At 41.7% G+C, this 16067-nt stretch overlaps 1 protein-coding gene across 1 annotated transcript; it reads right to left on the bottom strand.

Moving 5' to 3' along the window:
• Nucleotides 1–1345: 1345 nt before the first annotated feature.
• TMEM215 (transmembrane protein 215) lies at nucleotides 1346–4147 on the bottom strand. Its single transcript, XM_065908184.1, has one exon. It carries the CDS (start codon nucleotides 4098–4100, stop codon nucleotides 3393–3395), a length of 708 nt encoding a protein of 235 aa, XP_065764256.1. The 5' UTR covers nucleotides 4101–4147; the 3' UTR covers nucleotides 1346–3392.
• Between the last annotated feature and the right edge of the window lie 11920 nt (nucleotides 4148–16067).

Here is a 16067-nt window from a genome sequence, read left to right on the forward strand (position 1 = left end):
ATGTGTGTAATTCTGTTAGGATAGTGGGTCTGTGGATTTTCAAAAATATTTTATTTAATGTTATAAAATAATAATAAAGCAGCTAATTCACCAAATAAATGATGCTGTAGAAGCAGGAGGGTGATATTCATAAAGAAGTAGAGGTTGGATATAACAAAAGGAAAAATATTTGAAAGAATGCATGTCTTTTCTCTACATTACCAGTTTATGAGTACTAAGACCCATACTACTGAAAACATTCTCAAAGGGGCTGGTTAGCAAGGTTTGGAAGAGAGCCTGAACTTAACTGTATCTGGATTTGTTTGTCATGATTGCAGTGGAAACTAAATCTCGAAACAGTTGTTTAAGTAAGCTCCAGCTTGGCTATCTTGGCTGAATTCACACTTTGGATTCAAGAAACAGTGTGGAAAAAGAACCAGTGTATAATATAAATAGGAATATAGAGCAAGAAAAATTCAGTAGAGGAGATTTCAAAAATAAAATGCCTATTTAAAATCAAGTTGAAATGACTATTTGGATTAACAGAAAAGTAAAAGTAACCAATGCTGAGTTAAATTTATATCTCTCTGAAAGCTCTTAGAGGATACCAGGAATAATCCTCATGTTGGTGATGTTCATGTTAATCATTTGCTAGCACTGTTGACGGGAATGAACTGCTCTTGTTCCTGTAAAGGGCTCAGACCCTTTTCTCTTCTTGTCCGCTCTGTTCAAAATAATGACAGTTTTACCCTGAATAGCACTTAACAAGTGTTGACATGGGGCACTAGGCTACCTTGCTTCATGTTAGGCAGGGGTGGATTAACATAAACTGTTAAAGCAAAATTCACACACACAATTACACATTTTATTCTTTCTGGTCAAAGTTAAGCCTCCCAGCTCAACACTTGCACACCATTATTTTAGCATTGCAGAAAGTCCCCTCAAATGCCTTCTTAGATAATTTAAGGATCTTAAGTAGGTAGATGGAAGAAACTTAAAATTAAGTTTCTTCTGAAATAGGACTTGAAAGTGTGATAAAATACCTTATCTCTCTAGACTAGTAGCTGACTTAGGATATTGAAAGTGGAGTGTGTGTGTGTGTGTGTGTGTGTGTGTGTGTGTGTGTGTGTGTGTGTGTGTGTGTGATAATGATGGAGTTTGAATTGAAGAAATCAGAAAGTAACTTTTCCAAATCCCAAACCTGACCTTACAGTCATCTCTTTTCAGACCCTGTGTAGGATTTGCTGAATCTGTGTGAACACCTCTCTCTGATGTCTTGCTCTCTCCTCACCTCTAAAGATGTCCACAAAGACAAACAAATTAGAGCAACTTTTTATTCCTTAGAGTTATCCAATAATTTTTACATTCCTAGAAACATGGTTTCCATCTTTAAAAATGATTTAGACTTATTAAGAGGCATTACAGTTTTAGGAAATGATTTTTCCTCCATTCCAAATCCAAAGTAAATTACATTTAGTGCAAAGATATGTATTTGATTATTTGGGGTTATACCAATATTGAAAATTTTCTCCTTAAAAATATTTTACTCTTATCATCTTTATTTTATCCCCAGAAGTGCATTTTTTGAATAAATAATATTTAGTAGCAAAAAAAAATATGCTTTCATACATCTACAAAATTCTTTTGAATAGCAACAAGAGCTAAATCCATGTATCGTAATTGTTATTATGAATTGCATAACTTTGGCATGCATTTTGCTGTAAATCATTTCCTGGCAAAATAAAGTGCTTTTGACATAATGCCATAGAATATCCAAACCGGGAATGAACGATAGAACTAATCTAATGTAAGTCAGTCCCACTTCCCTCATTTCAGGGACAGAGGTGGTAAAATGTGCTCAGGATCACAGATTTCATTTTCCAATAATAAAATATTTCTGATGTTGAATTTGGTTAGAAAATTGTGATTTTAGGGGAACAATTCTCAAGACAAAATAATTGCTACACTTAAAGAATTGCAGAGTTGGACTTGAAATACACAAAAGAGGTATGCCCCAAATTTTTGTCCTCAGTTCCCCTTTTGGGAGGAAGTGGCTGAAACTAGACAGTCATTAAAAGCAAATCATTCTCTAAAGGATGCAAAGTTATCCTGATCTTCAAAATGATCACCATTTCTACATATAATTTAACTTTTTCTTCAACAGGGATCAAATGGTATTTTGGTTGATTGCCAGTTGAGCAAATGAAAAAGGAAATACATTTTTAGGATCCCACTGTGATTTTTTCCCTCAGCAGCAAAAAATTAAATGAAACAGACCTTTGTCATGTAATGTTCACTGATCAGGAGAACTCAGTGAAAACTGGGCTTTAGTTAAATCTAGTGGATTAACTTGTTTCACTGGCATTGACAGTCTTTGGGACTGTCGAACAAATGTACAAATAAAGACATTTCCAGAAATTTAAACATCACATTTTGCATAAATTCTGCAGAAAGTTCAAGACTAATGGTATTGATGTCACAATCTTCACAATTTAAAAGGCATTTAAGAATCATAATTACATCTTCCAGAAATGTTAAAGACACTTGTATACATATGTAAAGTCCATTCTGACTTGATGAAAACAAATTCTAATCTATGAAAATATTACATCAAGTCATATTGCACCTGATGAGGAAATTGTACATGATTGACAGTATATGCTAAAAAACACTTCAGATAAAGACCCAGTAAGTCAATACAAATGAAGAGTTTCAGAAGTAACATAGCCATCTAAAAATGTTAGTTTTTCATATAACTGGTCACGCTTATTTTACTTTACTAAAAATCCCTGATCTTGTCTGAAGGTAAATAACCATAAAACTCAATTACATGATTCACCTATCTTTAACTCCCCTTTCTCCAGTAACCATCACGCCTTAGAAGGGATGTAGCTATTCTATCTTAATTTTTTTTCCTTCAGCAAATACTAAGTGTGAAAAGCTATCACTGGACAAAAAAATCATTTCATAGAATGAAGTATTGAATTGTTTTTTCATTCAACTTCTTTAGACCAAAAGCAGTTCAATTTCCCTATGAGTAGTCCACATATGTTTCATGTCTGTTATCTGCAACCCACTCTAGATTTATCTTGCTTTCAGCAGGTGCTGGGTAGCACTTTCTGCCATATTTTACAAAGTATCCAATATCGTTTAAATTGCTTAAAAGCAATTGAAACTGCTTCCTTTCCTACCCACTGCCTCGTCCAGTGTCCTTAACCCTCAGCCTCCTTTCCTGAAACGTGTCCCAAACATGCCTATTTACATGACTCTCACACACCGGAGGCTTGCACGCCCGTCACATACCAGGTCCGTTTCTAACCGTGTGAAGGCTGTTGAATCAGGGCAGTTTCCTTCTGTTGGGAGCTGAGTGTAGTCACGTTTCTATCAACACAGCGACCCTTGTATGCAAAAACTTAGACTATCGTCTCGTGGTCCCACCTGCCTCGGCTCTGATTGATGTAACAACAGTATCTGTCATAGGGGCTGTTCTGCTTGTAGGAGCAAACGATGATACTGTCCTGGGGCACGAAGAAGATGCTATCCTCGGGCTCAGGGTGCTCAGACCTGTCCCGGGCTGAGCACTTGGCATCCAAGGCACTGTAGGTGAGGGAGCTGCCCGAGGGACAATAGCCATCCAAGTATCTGGACGTCTCCTCCCGACGCCCGCTCTGGCCGGGGCTCTGGCATTCTCCTTCCTCCACGGGTGTGGGGGTGGTGATGGAGCTGGCCATAGGCAGCTCGGCCTGCCCTTGGAGGGAAGGCTTCCCCCTGAGGCCCGCCTTCTTAGCCAGCTCATCTGAACTCCCCTTGCCTGACTCCAGGTCTGAAGGGGTCCTCAGCAGCTCCACCACCTCCTTGTCCTTGGGTTTCCGGAAGCAGGGCAGCTTTCGGACCCACAGCAGCTCATTCTCCGGCCACTTGGTGCAGCCCTCGGTCTTCCTCGCCAGAGCAATGGCCGCAATGCCCGGCAGGCAGATGGCGGGCCCTATGGCCAGGAGCGGGATGTTCCCCAGAGTCTCTCCTTTCATCCCGGAGACGGTGAACATGAAGCCGAAGACCAGGAAGACACTGACCAGGGCCACAACCAGCCCAGTCCTCGGGTTGATGTCATCGGGCCGCATCTTTCACTCCATCCAGGTTGGGACTGCCCGCTGACCAAGGAGCAGTGTTCCTCCCTACCGTCAGAGGCAAAACCGCACCGCGTTAAAAACAAAACAAAACAAAACAAAAATATCCTAGTCAATTTCCCACCCACCAAACATCGCTCTTACTCTCTCTGACTCTACTGGCTGTCAGTCTTGGTCTCCGTCTCTGTTTCCCCCTCTGTTTCTGTTGCTCTCGCTCTTTCTCTGCCTCTTTCTTACTATTGCGACCCCTGTCTCTCTCTCGGATAGATATCCACCGGTTGGGGTGGCCAAGGTACCTGAGGTTTCCTGCCGTCTCCCGGGAACAGGGGAAAAAGCCAGTCTGAGTCTCCTTAGAAACCTCCACAGCAGCTGTTTCCTCGGCTCTCTTCCTTGTTTCTGGAAGGAAAGCCTGGCTTTCCCCCTTCAGTCTACATCCAGGTGGTGCGTCGGTCTCCAGGGCTTTGGGAGCGGAGCGGCGGCGCAGCCCAGCGCCCAGCTCTGCGCGAAGAGCGCCGGGTGCTGGAGGGAGGAAGGACTTAGTCTGGGAAAGAGCGAAAGCCGCGCGCGAGCCTGGCCTGGTTACATCACTTTCAGAGCAAGCTCAGAAACAAAGAAGGACGCGCGGGGGCGCGAGGGGGCCAGACCCCAGGGAGAGGCCCCCGGGGCAGAAGAGGCTGCCCACGGTCTACTTGGGGGGGTTGGAGCAGCCGGAGCTCGTCCCGCCGCCGCCTGGGAGGGCTGAACAGGGCGGCTGGCCCCGCTGCTGTGTCCTGGGAGAGTCCAGGATGCGAGGTTGCCGCGGGCCGGAGACTGGAACTCGGGCCGGTTTGCCCACGGGGCAGCCGGGGCTCCAAGTCCGCCGTCCGAGGGCCAGAGGTGCCAGCTGGAGATGTCTCCCGGGGACCTGGATCCTTCTCCAGCTGCAGATGTGGGTGACCCGATCCGCCCTGGAGCAGCTCCCAGGAGGTTCCCCTAGCGCCTGTCTCAGAACGTCGAGGCTCTGGGGCTCTGAGGGCTGCACTTCTCGGGGTCCTGCGGCCCGCGATAGCTCTGCCTTCGGACGCTGGGCGGCAGCGGCGCACAACAGCGCTCGAGTAGCGAAGCGCGCCGGGCTCGCGTCCAGGCTGAGTCAGTGGTCAGCCGGGCCTTGCTCAAGCCCTGGGGGCGTCACCAGAGTCCTTCCCCCGCCCCTAACTCGGGTCTTACAGCCCTGGGACCTGCCGGGGGTGCCTTGGAGCCCAGATCCCACTCTGACACGGCTGTGGTGCCAGCCACGCGGGCTGGGTCAAAGGAGATGGGCTTTCCAGCCTGGGCTCTCCATCCCCCTGCACTTGGCACCCAACAGCCAGCTAGCGAGGAGGAGGGGCCTTGACTCGCGGGTCAGCCCGGCCAGCAGCTCCAGCTTTGGGCGATTCTCCCCTCCTTCGCCCACGCTGGTGTGGACACCCTGCCTCCTCCCCACCGGCGCACGGGCTGGATTCCTCTGGCCCCGGGGCAAGACTGGCTTTGACTGGGGTTCTTCAACAAGGCTGCTCAATTAGGGTAGATGGGGGATAGTGAGAAGCCGGACGCGGAAGGGCGGGGAAGGAAGGGGGAGGGGATGGGGTAGTATTTTTCATCAAGGCATGCTTTGGTGGAAAGAAGTTTGACCTCCAGACCTTCTTCTCCTCACTTAAATTAACCATGTATTCTTGGACAAGTGACTTAACTGCTTTGAGAATCAGTTGACGCATCTGTAAAATGAAAATATTACTATCAAATATGTGAACAAACTCTCTGAGGACTAAATAAATGTAAAGTTCCTCCTGTGATGCTTGGCTTGGTACATGGTTCTAGTTTACAAAGTGGATGGAATGTATACTTGCTTCTGTGTGTGTGTGTGTGTGTGTGTGTGTGTGTGTGTGTGTGTGTGTGTGTACAAGCATAGTCACGGCAGGCTCTTTGTGATTCCATGGACTGTAGCCCACCAGCCACCTCTGTCCATGGGGTTTCTCCAGGCCAGAATGCTGGAGTGGGTTGCCATGCCCTCCTCCAGGGCATCTTCCCAACCCAGGGATCAAACCCAGGTCTCCCTCATTACAGGCAGATACTTTTCTGTCTGAGCCAGGAGGGAGGCCCAAGAACACTGGAGTGGGTAGTCTATCCCTTCTCCAGGGGATCTTCCTGACCCGATCTTCTGACAGGAATCCAACTGGGGTCTCCCACCTTGCAGGCGGATTGTTTACCTGCTTAGCTACCAAGGAAGCCCATATACTTGCTTGGGCTGTGCGGTGCTTAGTCGCTTAGTCATGTCTGACTCTTTGTGACCCCCTGGACTGTAGCCCACCAGGCTTCTCTGTCCATGGGGTTTCTCCAGGCAACAATACTGGAGTGGGTTGCCATGCCCTCCTCCAGGGTGGGATCTTCCCAACCCAGGGATCGAACTCAGGTTCTCTGGCATTGCAGGGGGATTCTTTACTGCCTGGGGCACCAGGGATGCCCATATTTCTTAGCACGTGATGATCAATAAAAGGCAGGAGCCAAGTCGTTAAGAGCCTGTCTGGGGGGCTAAGGACCTTTGACTCTAAGCAGTGAAGAGTGGTGGCAGTATTTTAAGCAGGGATCAACTTAAACTATTCCATGTTTGATAGACAGTGACAGTAGGTTAGAGGACAGGTTGGAAGGGGTTGAGGGGTAAACAAGGAGACCTGTAGGAGGACAGTTCAATAAGCAAGGCAAGATATGGCAGGGATCTGAACAATGCAGGGCTAGTAGGGGTGGTTAGGAGAAAGTGAATTTGAAAGACATTTAAGGCTATAATCAAGGATCAAAGAAAGTAAGATGGTGATTGGAGTCCAAGGTTGACTCCCAAGTTTCCCACTTTTTCCACTGAGTGGATCAGGAATCAGTCTCAGTTTTCCACTCCAGTATCTACTCTTCCTCACTAGGCAGCTGCTGTACCTCTGATACAGAATCATTATTTTGGACAGAAAGAAGGAAGGGGAGAAAGGCAAAGAGCAAAAGTGAGATGCCCGCTCACCATTTGCATCAGCAAAGTAGTTGTTTTCCTGACAGTTGCACCAAATAGATGGACATCATATGAAGAACTCTATCATAGCTCTGTCGGAGCTCACTGGTCAGACGTCATAGCTTACTGGCCAGAAGGCTGTCTTAATGGTCACCTCTGTGCAAAGGAACCTGGGAAATCAAGATTTTGTTTGCAGGAAGGGGTGTTGACCAGATTCATTGGCACTTTGAAAAAAATTACAGATTTGTTACCGGGGAAGAAGAGTAGAACGGAAGTTGGAGAAGCAACCAGCAGCACGTACCACAACTGCTGACCACGCTTCCCTTCTTGAAGCCCTCTCTCCCTTGCCTTTACCGACACCCTTCTATCCTGGTCTCCTTCCCCTCTCCTTGGCCACTCATTTGTAGTCTACATTATAAAACTTCTTTGTATTTTATTAATTTTTAACAAAGCCCTTTGATGCTGATGGCTATGCTGATGGCTGACTATGTTGATGACCCCTATATTTATCTCCTTAGCCTTGTCCTTTCCCCTCAATTTCAGATTTATAATGTCTCATTGTCTGATAATATCTACTTGTCTGCTTGATATCTGTCTGTATGGCACACAGACACCTCAATCTCAACACCACCTAAAGCTATGCTCATCAAATTTCCTTCAGACCTGCCCTTTCTCCTTTGACTCCCTTATTCTTCCTATTTGCCCAACTGAGAAACTGTGGGATTGGCCTCTCTTCCTTTGTCTTTCTAATAACGTATATCGAGTAAATCAAATAAGTCATCATTGTCTTACCTCCTAAGTTCCCTGATCTAGCTCCTCTTCTACCTGTGACCTGAGGCAAATCACTTTACCCCACTGGGTTTCAGTTTACCGTGAAACAAGGGCATTGCATGGGGAGCTAGCTGAGGACCACATTTTGGGTCTGCTCTTCCGTGATGCTCTGACAGTTACTTCTACAGGGTTGAACAGTGTTGTTCAGGTGCTCTGACAATAGTGCTGGAAACCTAGTTGGAGCCTAAAGAAGCAACATCGCTGAACAGAGACCTCCTCTAACTTGGACAAGCATCTAATTCCATTTGACTCAAGTCATGCAGTTCACCTGCTTAGGCATTAGATAAGACCCATGCATAAAGCTGCAGGAGACTTCAATTACTGTCTAATTATAAGCCTCATTCTCTCAAAGCAGTTCCTTCTTAGAAGTAATTTCAGATGGTCTTTGAACAGCAGGTATACTTGCCCAAGTCAGCAGCAAAAGTGGGTGGAGGTGGGAGACATCACTCGGGGTTACAATATTCAGGGACAGAAAAGGCATTCTCAGTATTTAATTTCTTGCCTGTACAGGCTGATCACACCAGGATTTTAATACCCTAAGCAGTTCTTGCAATGCTGTAAGCATACACAGCTATGTACAAAAGCTTTTCATCAGAAGAAAAAGCAAATTCAGGTTGTAATGAGGCTTTAACATGTGGGTGTTTGAGAAGGAAATGCAGAACCTTTTATTTCTGAGATTATTGAAATCACAAGAGGCTAGAATTTGAAGATATCTTATAGAATATCTACAACTCAATTACTTTCTTAAATATTTTTGTTTCATGTCATGGATGTATCTATTTATTAATAAGTAGCAGACTGCCATAGAATCAGTTAAACTTTTTAGATTTTAAATACTATTTGGGTGAAACCAGTCATATACTATATGTAGTTATTTTTATTGTCGTAGAAAATGTTTGTTATTTTTTTGTTGTTACATACCTTCATAAAGTACCCTTATTTCTGGAAGTGAAAAAAAACAGTATCTACTGTAACACCTTTAATCATACAGATGAAATGCAGAAGGGTTGCAGTCATTCAATACTGTTGTTGTTGTTCAGTCACCAAGTCATGTCCGACTCTTTGCGGCCCCATGGACTGCAGCACACCAGGTTTCCCTGTCCCTCACCATCTCCCGGAGTTTGCCCAAGTTCATGTCCATTGAATTGGTGTTGCCATCCAACCATTTTACCCTCTGTCACCCTCTTCTTCTTCTGCCTTCAGTCTTTCTCAGTTTCAGGGTCTTTTCCAACAAGCTGGTTGTTTGCATCAGGCGGCCAAAATATTGGAGCTTCAGCTTCAGCACCAGTCCTTCCAATGAATATTCAGGGTTGATTTCCTTTAGAATTGACTGGTTTGATCTCCTTGCAGTCCAAGGAACTCTCAAGAATCTCCTCCAACACCACAGTTCAAAAGCATCAATTCTTCACTACTACTTGAGTATTTATTATGTGCGTGGCACTGCGCTAGGTGCTGGGGATATAAGTTAGTGAGATGTGGTCACTCACATTCACAGAACAAGATGTGTGTATAGATTATGTGTGGCAACAAGACTTTCAGATCTCAAAGGCTGTATGCTCATCCTGCTTGTCTATCATGGATCAGCTGCAGCCTTGCTCCTTTTATTCTTGCATGGGGCCTCTTACTTGTTAGAGACAGGCCTGGTTGGAGGTTCTGGAAAGGAGGGAGAAGTCCCAACTCAGAGTTTAAATGCTCTGTCTAGCTGTTGTATAGAAAATAAACAAGGTGTGTTGAGGGCAGAAGCAGAGAGGCACCTTAGAAAACTATTGTAATTATCCAGGTGAGAGATGATACTGGTTTATGGATGTAGCTAGAAGTGGTTAGATTCTGAAGTATTCTAATGTAAAGCTGACAGTATTTGCTGATATATTTGGGATGTGAGGGAAATTATATAATCAAGGATGATACTAAGATTTGAAAATTGAGTTGGGAAGCCAGGAACCTGGTTTGGGAGATGTTTATTTGCTATATCAAAGTGAAGTTGGTGATAGAGTTGACGTACAAGTCTGGAGTTTGGGGAGAAGTCTGGGATGGAGATACAATATTGGGAACTGTTGAGATATGATTACCATTTTAATCCCTGGGACTAATGAGATCTTAGGCAGAGACCTAATGAGAACTTAGAGAGCAGATATCAGTAGGCTAGAGAAGTTCTAGTACTAAGTACAAAGGACGTCAACATTTTGAGGCTGGGGAGATGAAGAGAAACCACAAAATAAATTGTGAAGGCGTGGACAGCGAGGTGAGATGATGAGCGGAGGTCCAAGGAACTGAAAGAAGAAAGCTTTCAGGGAGGGCATAGTGATTGCATCAACTCTGCTGAAAAATATGAAAAGGACTAAAAAGTGAACACTGGGCTTAGCAACACAGAGGTCATTGGTCACGTTTACAGGAATAGTTCTGGTAGAGTGGCCGGGGGTGAAATATTGACTGAAATGAGTCCAAGAGGGAAAAGAAGAAGAAGAACTGGGGGCAGAGAGCAGAGAAAACTCAAAGGATTTTGTTGTTAAGAACAGAGAAGTGAATTGATAGCCAGAAATGAATTCATAGCCATGAAAATGCTATGTAATTTTTTAAATCCTTTCAAGTTGTAAATATAAAAAGTAATACCAGTACTGGGGGCAGGGTGGTGCTGAGACGTGTACTCACATATGGTAGTGGTGGGGATGTATTGGTGCTAACTCTTTCATGGATGAAGTCTGCTCAGGTTTCTAAAGAATGTCAAAGAAGTGCATCCCTTTGCATGACTATTCTACTGAAACATGTCAGAAGTAAGTGTGTACTGGTGGAAAGACCAGACTCAGGCACCATATGAGTAAATTAATCATCATTTACTCATCTCAAGATGTAGATGGATGTCCCTGCAGCTTCACCAACAGGCACACAGTTAGGGATGGTACTGTCTGAGTGAGGGAAGGTCCCTAACCCTTTTAGAAACAGAGTGTTTCTCTCTAGGTCTACCATGTATTCATAAGGCTTATTTTCATGAGGCAGAGCCAAGTCCACTCATAGCCTGGCCTCCTGGCTGAGAACACCTGATAGACAACAGGCCCAGTTCACGAGGCATAAACAAAACCTTCATTATCATGTTCAGACTCTCCAGACCCACACACTGAATTCAGTGCTATGGAAACAGAATGAGAGACATTCTGTGGAAGTCTCCAAGAGTCAAACAAATTAAGACCTTGGAACTGCTATTGCTGCACTGTCCAATACCATAGCCATTAACACAATAGGCTATTTACATTTAAATTAATTAAAATGCAATAAAACTAGAAAGTCAATTTCACAGATATACTACCCACATTTCAAGCGCTGAGCAGTCAAATGTGGTGATTGGCCACCATACTGGACAGTGTCAGATATAAATGTTTCACCATTACCAATCTCTATTGGATGATGGTGAGCTATTGGGTTTATCATAATCCAATTGACTCAGGCAGTGCGATTCTAGCAAACTTTCCCATAAAAATAAACAGTAGCACAAAAAGTATTTATGTGCAAAAAAATAATTGACAATGTCCTTGTAGAAAAGCACTGGAAAACATTGAAATAGCCAATAACAGAGGAAAGGTTACATATGTATGTACGTTACATAAGTATGGTACATTCATTGGAAGGAATATGTACAGTCAGTTGAGGGAGTATTATGTATGAACAAAATTATATTTTTTATATTTTTAATGATATGACAATGGAATCAATATAATGCTAATTAAAAAAAACTAAGAATAAAAAATTCCATTAAAGTAACTTGAAAAAATTTTTTACTTAGTAGGCCCCTAATTACTTAAAAAAAAAAAAAGCTAGAATAGAAAAAAAAGACCAAAAGGAAATACTCTCAAAATATTAACCCACCAGGCTCCTCCGTCCATGGGGTTTTCCAGGCAAGAATACTGGAGTGGGTTGCTATTTCCTCCTCCAGGGGATCTTCCCAACCCAGAGATCAAACCCATGTCTCCTGCGTCTTCTGCATTGGCAAGTGGATTTTTTACCACTGAGCTGGAGCATTACGTAACTGTTACTATTTTCTTTATATTTTTATGAATTTTCAAAATTTCTGCTGTTATTTCATAATAAGAAAACGTTTTTGTTTTAATGAGAGAATGATCTCTTCCATATATTAAGCACTCAATAAATGGTAGTTGAACGAATGATACACAAAGATTTGAAAGACTGTTTGTCCTGCCCCCTTCCTCTTTCTGGCACTTCCTCACAGCAGAGAAAAGGTTATGGATGAATTGAGAAGAGAGGAAAATTGAAAGAGAACAAGTGGATTTTCATGTTGGATTGGAGTGAAATCTTATGGTTCCTCCCAAATTTATGTTAATCACTTTTGAAATGTCTTATAACCCTGTTTCTAACCTAGAAAATAATAAATGTACTATTTCCCCCCTTTTTGATTAAAAAAATGGTTGTTTTGATGCACCTAGTTAGAGATTTAAGATTTTTTTCTTCTTGGCTATAATTCTGACTCATTTATTTAACAAATGTTATATTGAGAGCCTCCTACATATCTGGTGGAGTTCACGCCGCCTCTGTACCTCCTCCCATCTTCTCTAGCTCTTAGCAGGTAACTCTGATCTTTTCTAAAGCCTGCCTTTACAACTCTAACTTCTCTTATTTCACTCAGGGCCTCCAGAGACATAAAGTAGCTTCAGTTGTTTTTCCAGTGCTGAATTAACAGAGTTTTAAAAATGCTTGCAGCTCATTAGGGTTCATTAGGTTGTGCAGAACAAAGTACAAAGGAGCCTAGAATTTTCACAAATCTTTTTGTAAGTTAAAAAATAAAGCTAGTGCAAGTGACAGTGTTAGATTAATGGTTCCAAAGATGAAAACATTTTAGGTATCTGAGTGGTTCCAGCCAAACATCCATTTGCTCTCCAGGGCTGAGCTTATTCACTAGCTTAGATCTTTCTCTGTGTTGCCTTTCCTCTGATTCTGTAGAGGATCCTTGTTAAGGGAATAAACGATGAGAAAAATGGACTGCTGAGAATCAGAGTTGGAAGTAGAGAATTCTTATGTGGTTTGATCCCCAAACTGAAGATTCATCTGATTTTCTCATTTTCTTTTCCATTGACATGTCCAACGTCAAAAAAATTTTTTATTGATGTATATAGTTGGTTTACAATACTATATTGATTTCAGGTGTACAATATAGTGGTTCAATGTTTTTTATAGATTATACTCCATTTGAAGTTATAAAATACTGGCTATATTCCCTGTTCTGTACAATATATCTTTGTAACTTATTTATTTTATATATAGTAGTTTGTACCTCTTAATCCCTTACCCCTATCTTGCCACTCCCCCAGTTCCTCTTCCCAAAAGCAACTGCTAGTTCCTTGTCTCTATCCATGAATCTGTTTCTGTTTTTTTATATTTATTCATTTGTTTTATTTTTCAGATTCCACATATAAGTGATAACATACAGTGTTTGTCCTTCTTTTGTCTGTCTTATTTCACTAAGCATAATACCTTCCAGGTCCATCCATGTTGTTGCAAATGGCAGAATTTCATTCTTTTTTATGGCTAAGTAATATTCCATTGTATTGTATATATGTACCACATCTTCTTTAGCTATTCATCTGTTGCTGTTCACCTAGGTTGCTTCCATATCTTGGCTGTTGTAAGTAGCGCTGCCATGAACATAAGGGTGCATATATTTTTTTGAATTATTGTTTTTTTTTCCTTTCGATATATAGCCAGACATAGAATTGCTGTATAAAATGGTAGTTCTATTAATATTTTTAGTTTCTTGAGAAAGTTTCATGTTGTTTTCCATAATGGTTGTACCAGTTTACATTCTTACCAACAGTGTAGTAAGGTTCTTCTTCCTCCACATCCTCATCAACATTTATTATTTGTGGTCTTTTTGATGATAGCTATTCCAACAGGTGTGAGGTGATACCTCATTGTGGTTTTGATTTGCATTTCTCTAATAATTAGTGATGAATATCTTTTCGTGTGCCAGTGTCTTCCTTGGAAAAATGTCTATTCAGGTCTTCTGACCATTTCTAAATCAGATTTTTGGTCTTTTTTTTTTTTTTTTTTTTTAGTATTGAGTTGTTTGAGCTGCTTGTATATTTTGGATGCTAGACTCTTACCAGATATATTATTTGTAAATATTTTTTTCCATTCCGTAGTTTGTCTTTTTGTTCTGTCGATGTTTTCCTTTGCTGTGCAAAAGCTTTTGTTTAAGTCCCATTTGTTTATTTTGTCTGAGGAGACTGATCCAAAAAAATATTGCCATGAATTACATCAAAGTGTGTTCTGCTTGCTTCCTTCTAGGAGTTTTATGGTTTCCAGACTTACTTTTAGGTGTTTAATCCACTTCAAGTTTATTTTTGTATATGATGTGGGAAAATGTTCTAATTTTATTCTTTCACATATAAATGTCCAGTGTTCCCAGCACCAGTTGTTAAAGAGACTGTTCTTCCCCCATTGTATATTCTTGCCTCCTTTGTCGTAGATTAACTCACTGTATGTGCATGGGTTTATTTCTGGGCTCTCTATTTTGTTCCATTGATCTGTATGCCTGTTTTTGTACTGGTATCATATCGTTTTAATGACTATAGCTTTATAATATAGTCTGAAGTCAAGGAACCTGATACTTTTAGCTTTGTTCTTTTTTCTCATGATTGCTTTGAATATTCAGGTCTTCAACCTTTTGATAATATATGTTTATGAACACCCAAACTGAGATCACCAACTCATTTTACTTTTGTTCAACAGACATTAAAAAGCTTTCTTTAGAAACAGAATCATACACCAATGTTTTTACATATAAGGGTGTTGTTCACACATTAATTTTAGTATAGAAAAATATGAAATGGTTATTGTTGCATCAAAACACTGGAATATTATATAATCATAATAAATGAACTTGTAGATTGGATTAAACTGGCAGATCAAACAGATCAAACACATGTACCTTTCCTCCCCAACTCCCAAAATCTAGAAATGGGATTAGAATATTTGTATAAGTCTGAATTTTGAGATTAATTCCATCGCAGTCTTGGGAAACAGGAAGAAAGCCGTAACAGAGCAGAAATCACTGAAAGAAATTTAATGAAACTGAATTGATAAAGAAATGCATATCATCTAACTAGAGTTGCCAAAAATTCCTGTTAATTCTGTACTTTAATATACTTTCAGGGCTACACGGACCTGAGAATGATGGTTTCCCCAAGACTTTGGAAGTAAGATTACCATCTGAGTTTTAAAAAATTCATACATAATGAAAAAGAGTATCCAGATATGGGATGGAACTAGGGGCTTGTTCAAATAATTGTGACTTAAAAGCTTTGGAAACACAGAAGATCATAATTAGGGCAGTTTGGATATGTTTTTAATATTTATTTATTCACTTATTTATTTTTGGCTGCTCTGTGTCTTTGTTGCTGTGTGTGGGCTTTGTCTGGTTGCTACAGGCGGGAGGGGAGGACCACTCTCTAGTTGCTGTGTGTGGGCTTCTCATTTCAGTGACTTTCTTGTTGCAGAGTTCAGGCTCTAGGGTACAGGAACTTCAGTAACTATGGCAACCGAGCATGTGGAATCTTCCCAGACTAGGGATCGAACCTGTGACCCCTGCATTGGGAGGTGGATTCTTAACCACTGGTCCACCAGGGAAGCCCAGTTTGGATATATTTTTAGAGAAAAATACTAGTTCTGTCATATTTTATCCTATAGACTCAGAGTGTGTAACTAGAAAAGGATATTCACCACCAACCAAAGGAAAAAGAGAACCAATGGGTCAGACATTTGCTGTGTTTATCTAGCATTGCTCAGAGGAAAGATTGTTCAGAACCACTGCAGAGAATGAGAGGTTTATTAGGTTTCAGAATATCATGCATCTAAAATCTTTAAAGACCTGCTCCTTCTCTCTCATCAAGTATTTGGGTGATAATTTTGGCTTCTCTTGAATTCAGGTACTGTGAAGTTTATGGTCATCATGGCCAACAAAAATCTTCCTTTCTCCCTCCCTCCCTGTTTCCCTCCCTCCCTTTCTTCTTTCCTTCCTTCCTTTTCCTCTCCCCTACACTTCCTTTCCTTTTCCTTTTAAAAAATAGTTTTATTGAGATGTAATTCACATTCCATGCAATTCCCCATTTAAAGTAAAT

This window comes from Muntiacus reevesi, chromosome 17, assembly GCF_963930625.1.
Source record: "Muntiacus reevesi chromosome 17, mMunRee1.1, whole genome shotgun sequence".
NCBI lineage: Eukaryota > Metazoa > Chordata > Mammalia > Artiodactyla > Cervidae > Muntiacus > Muntiacus reevesi.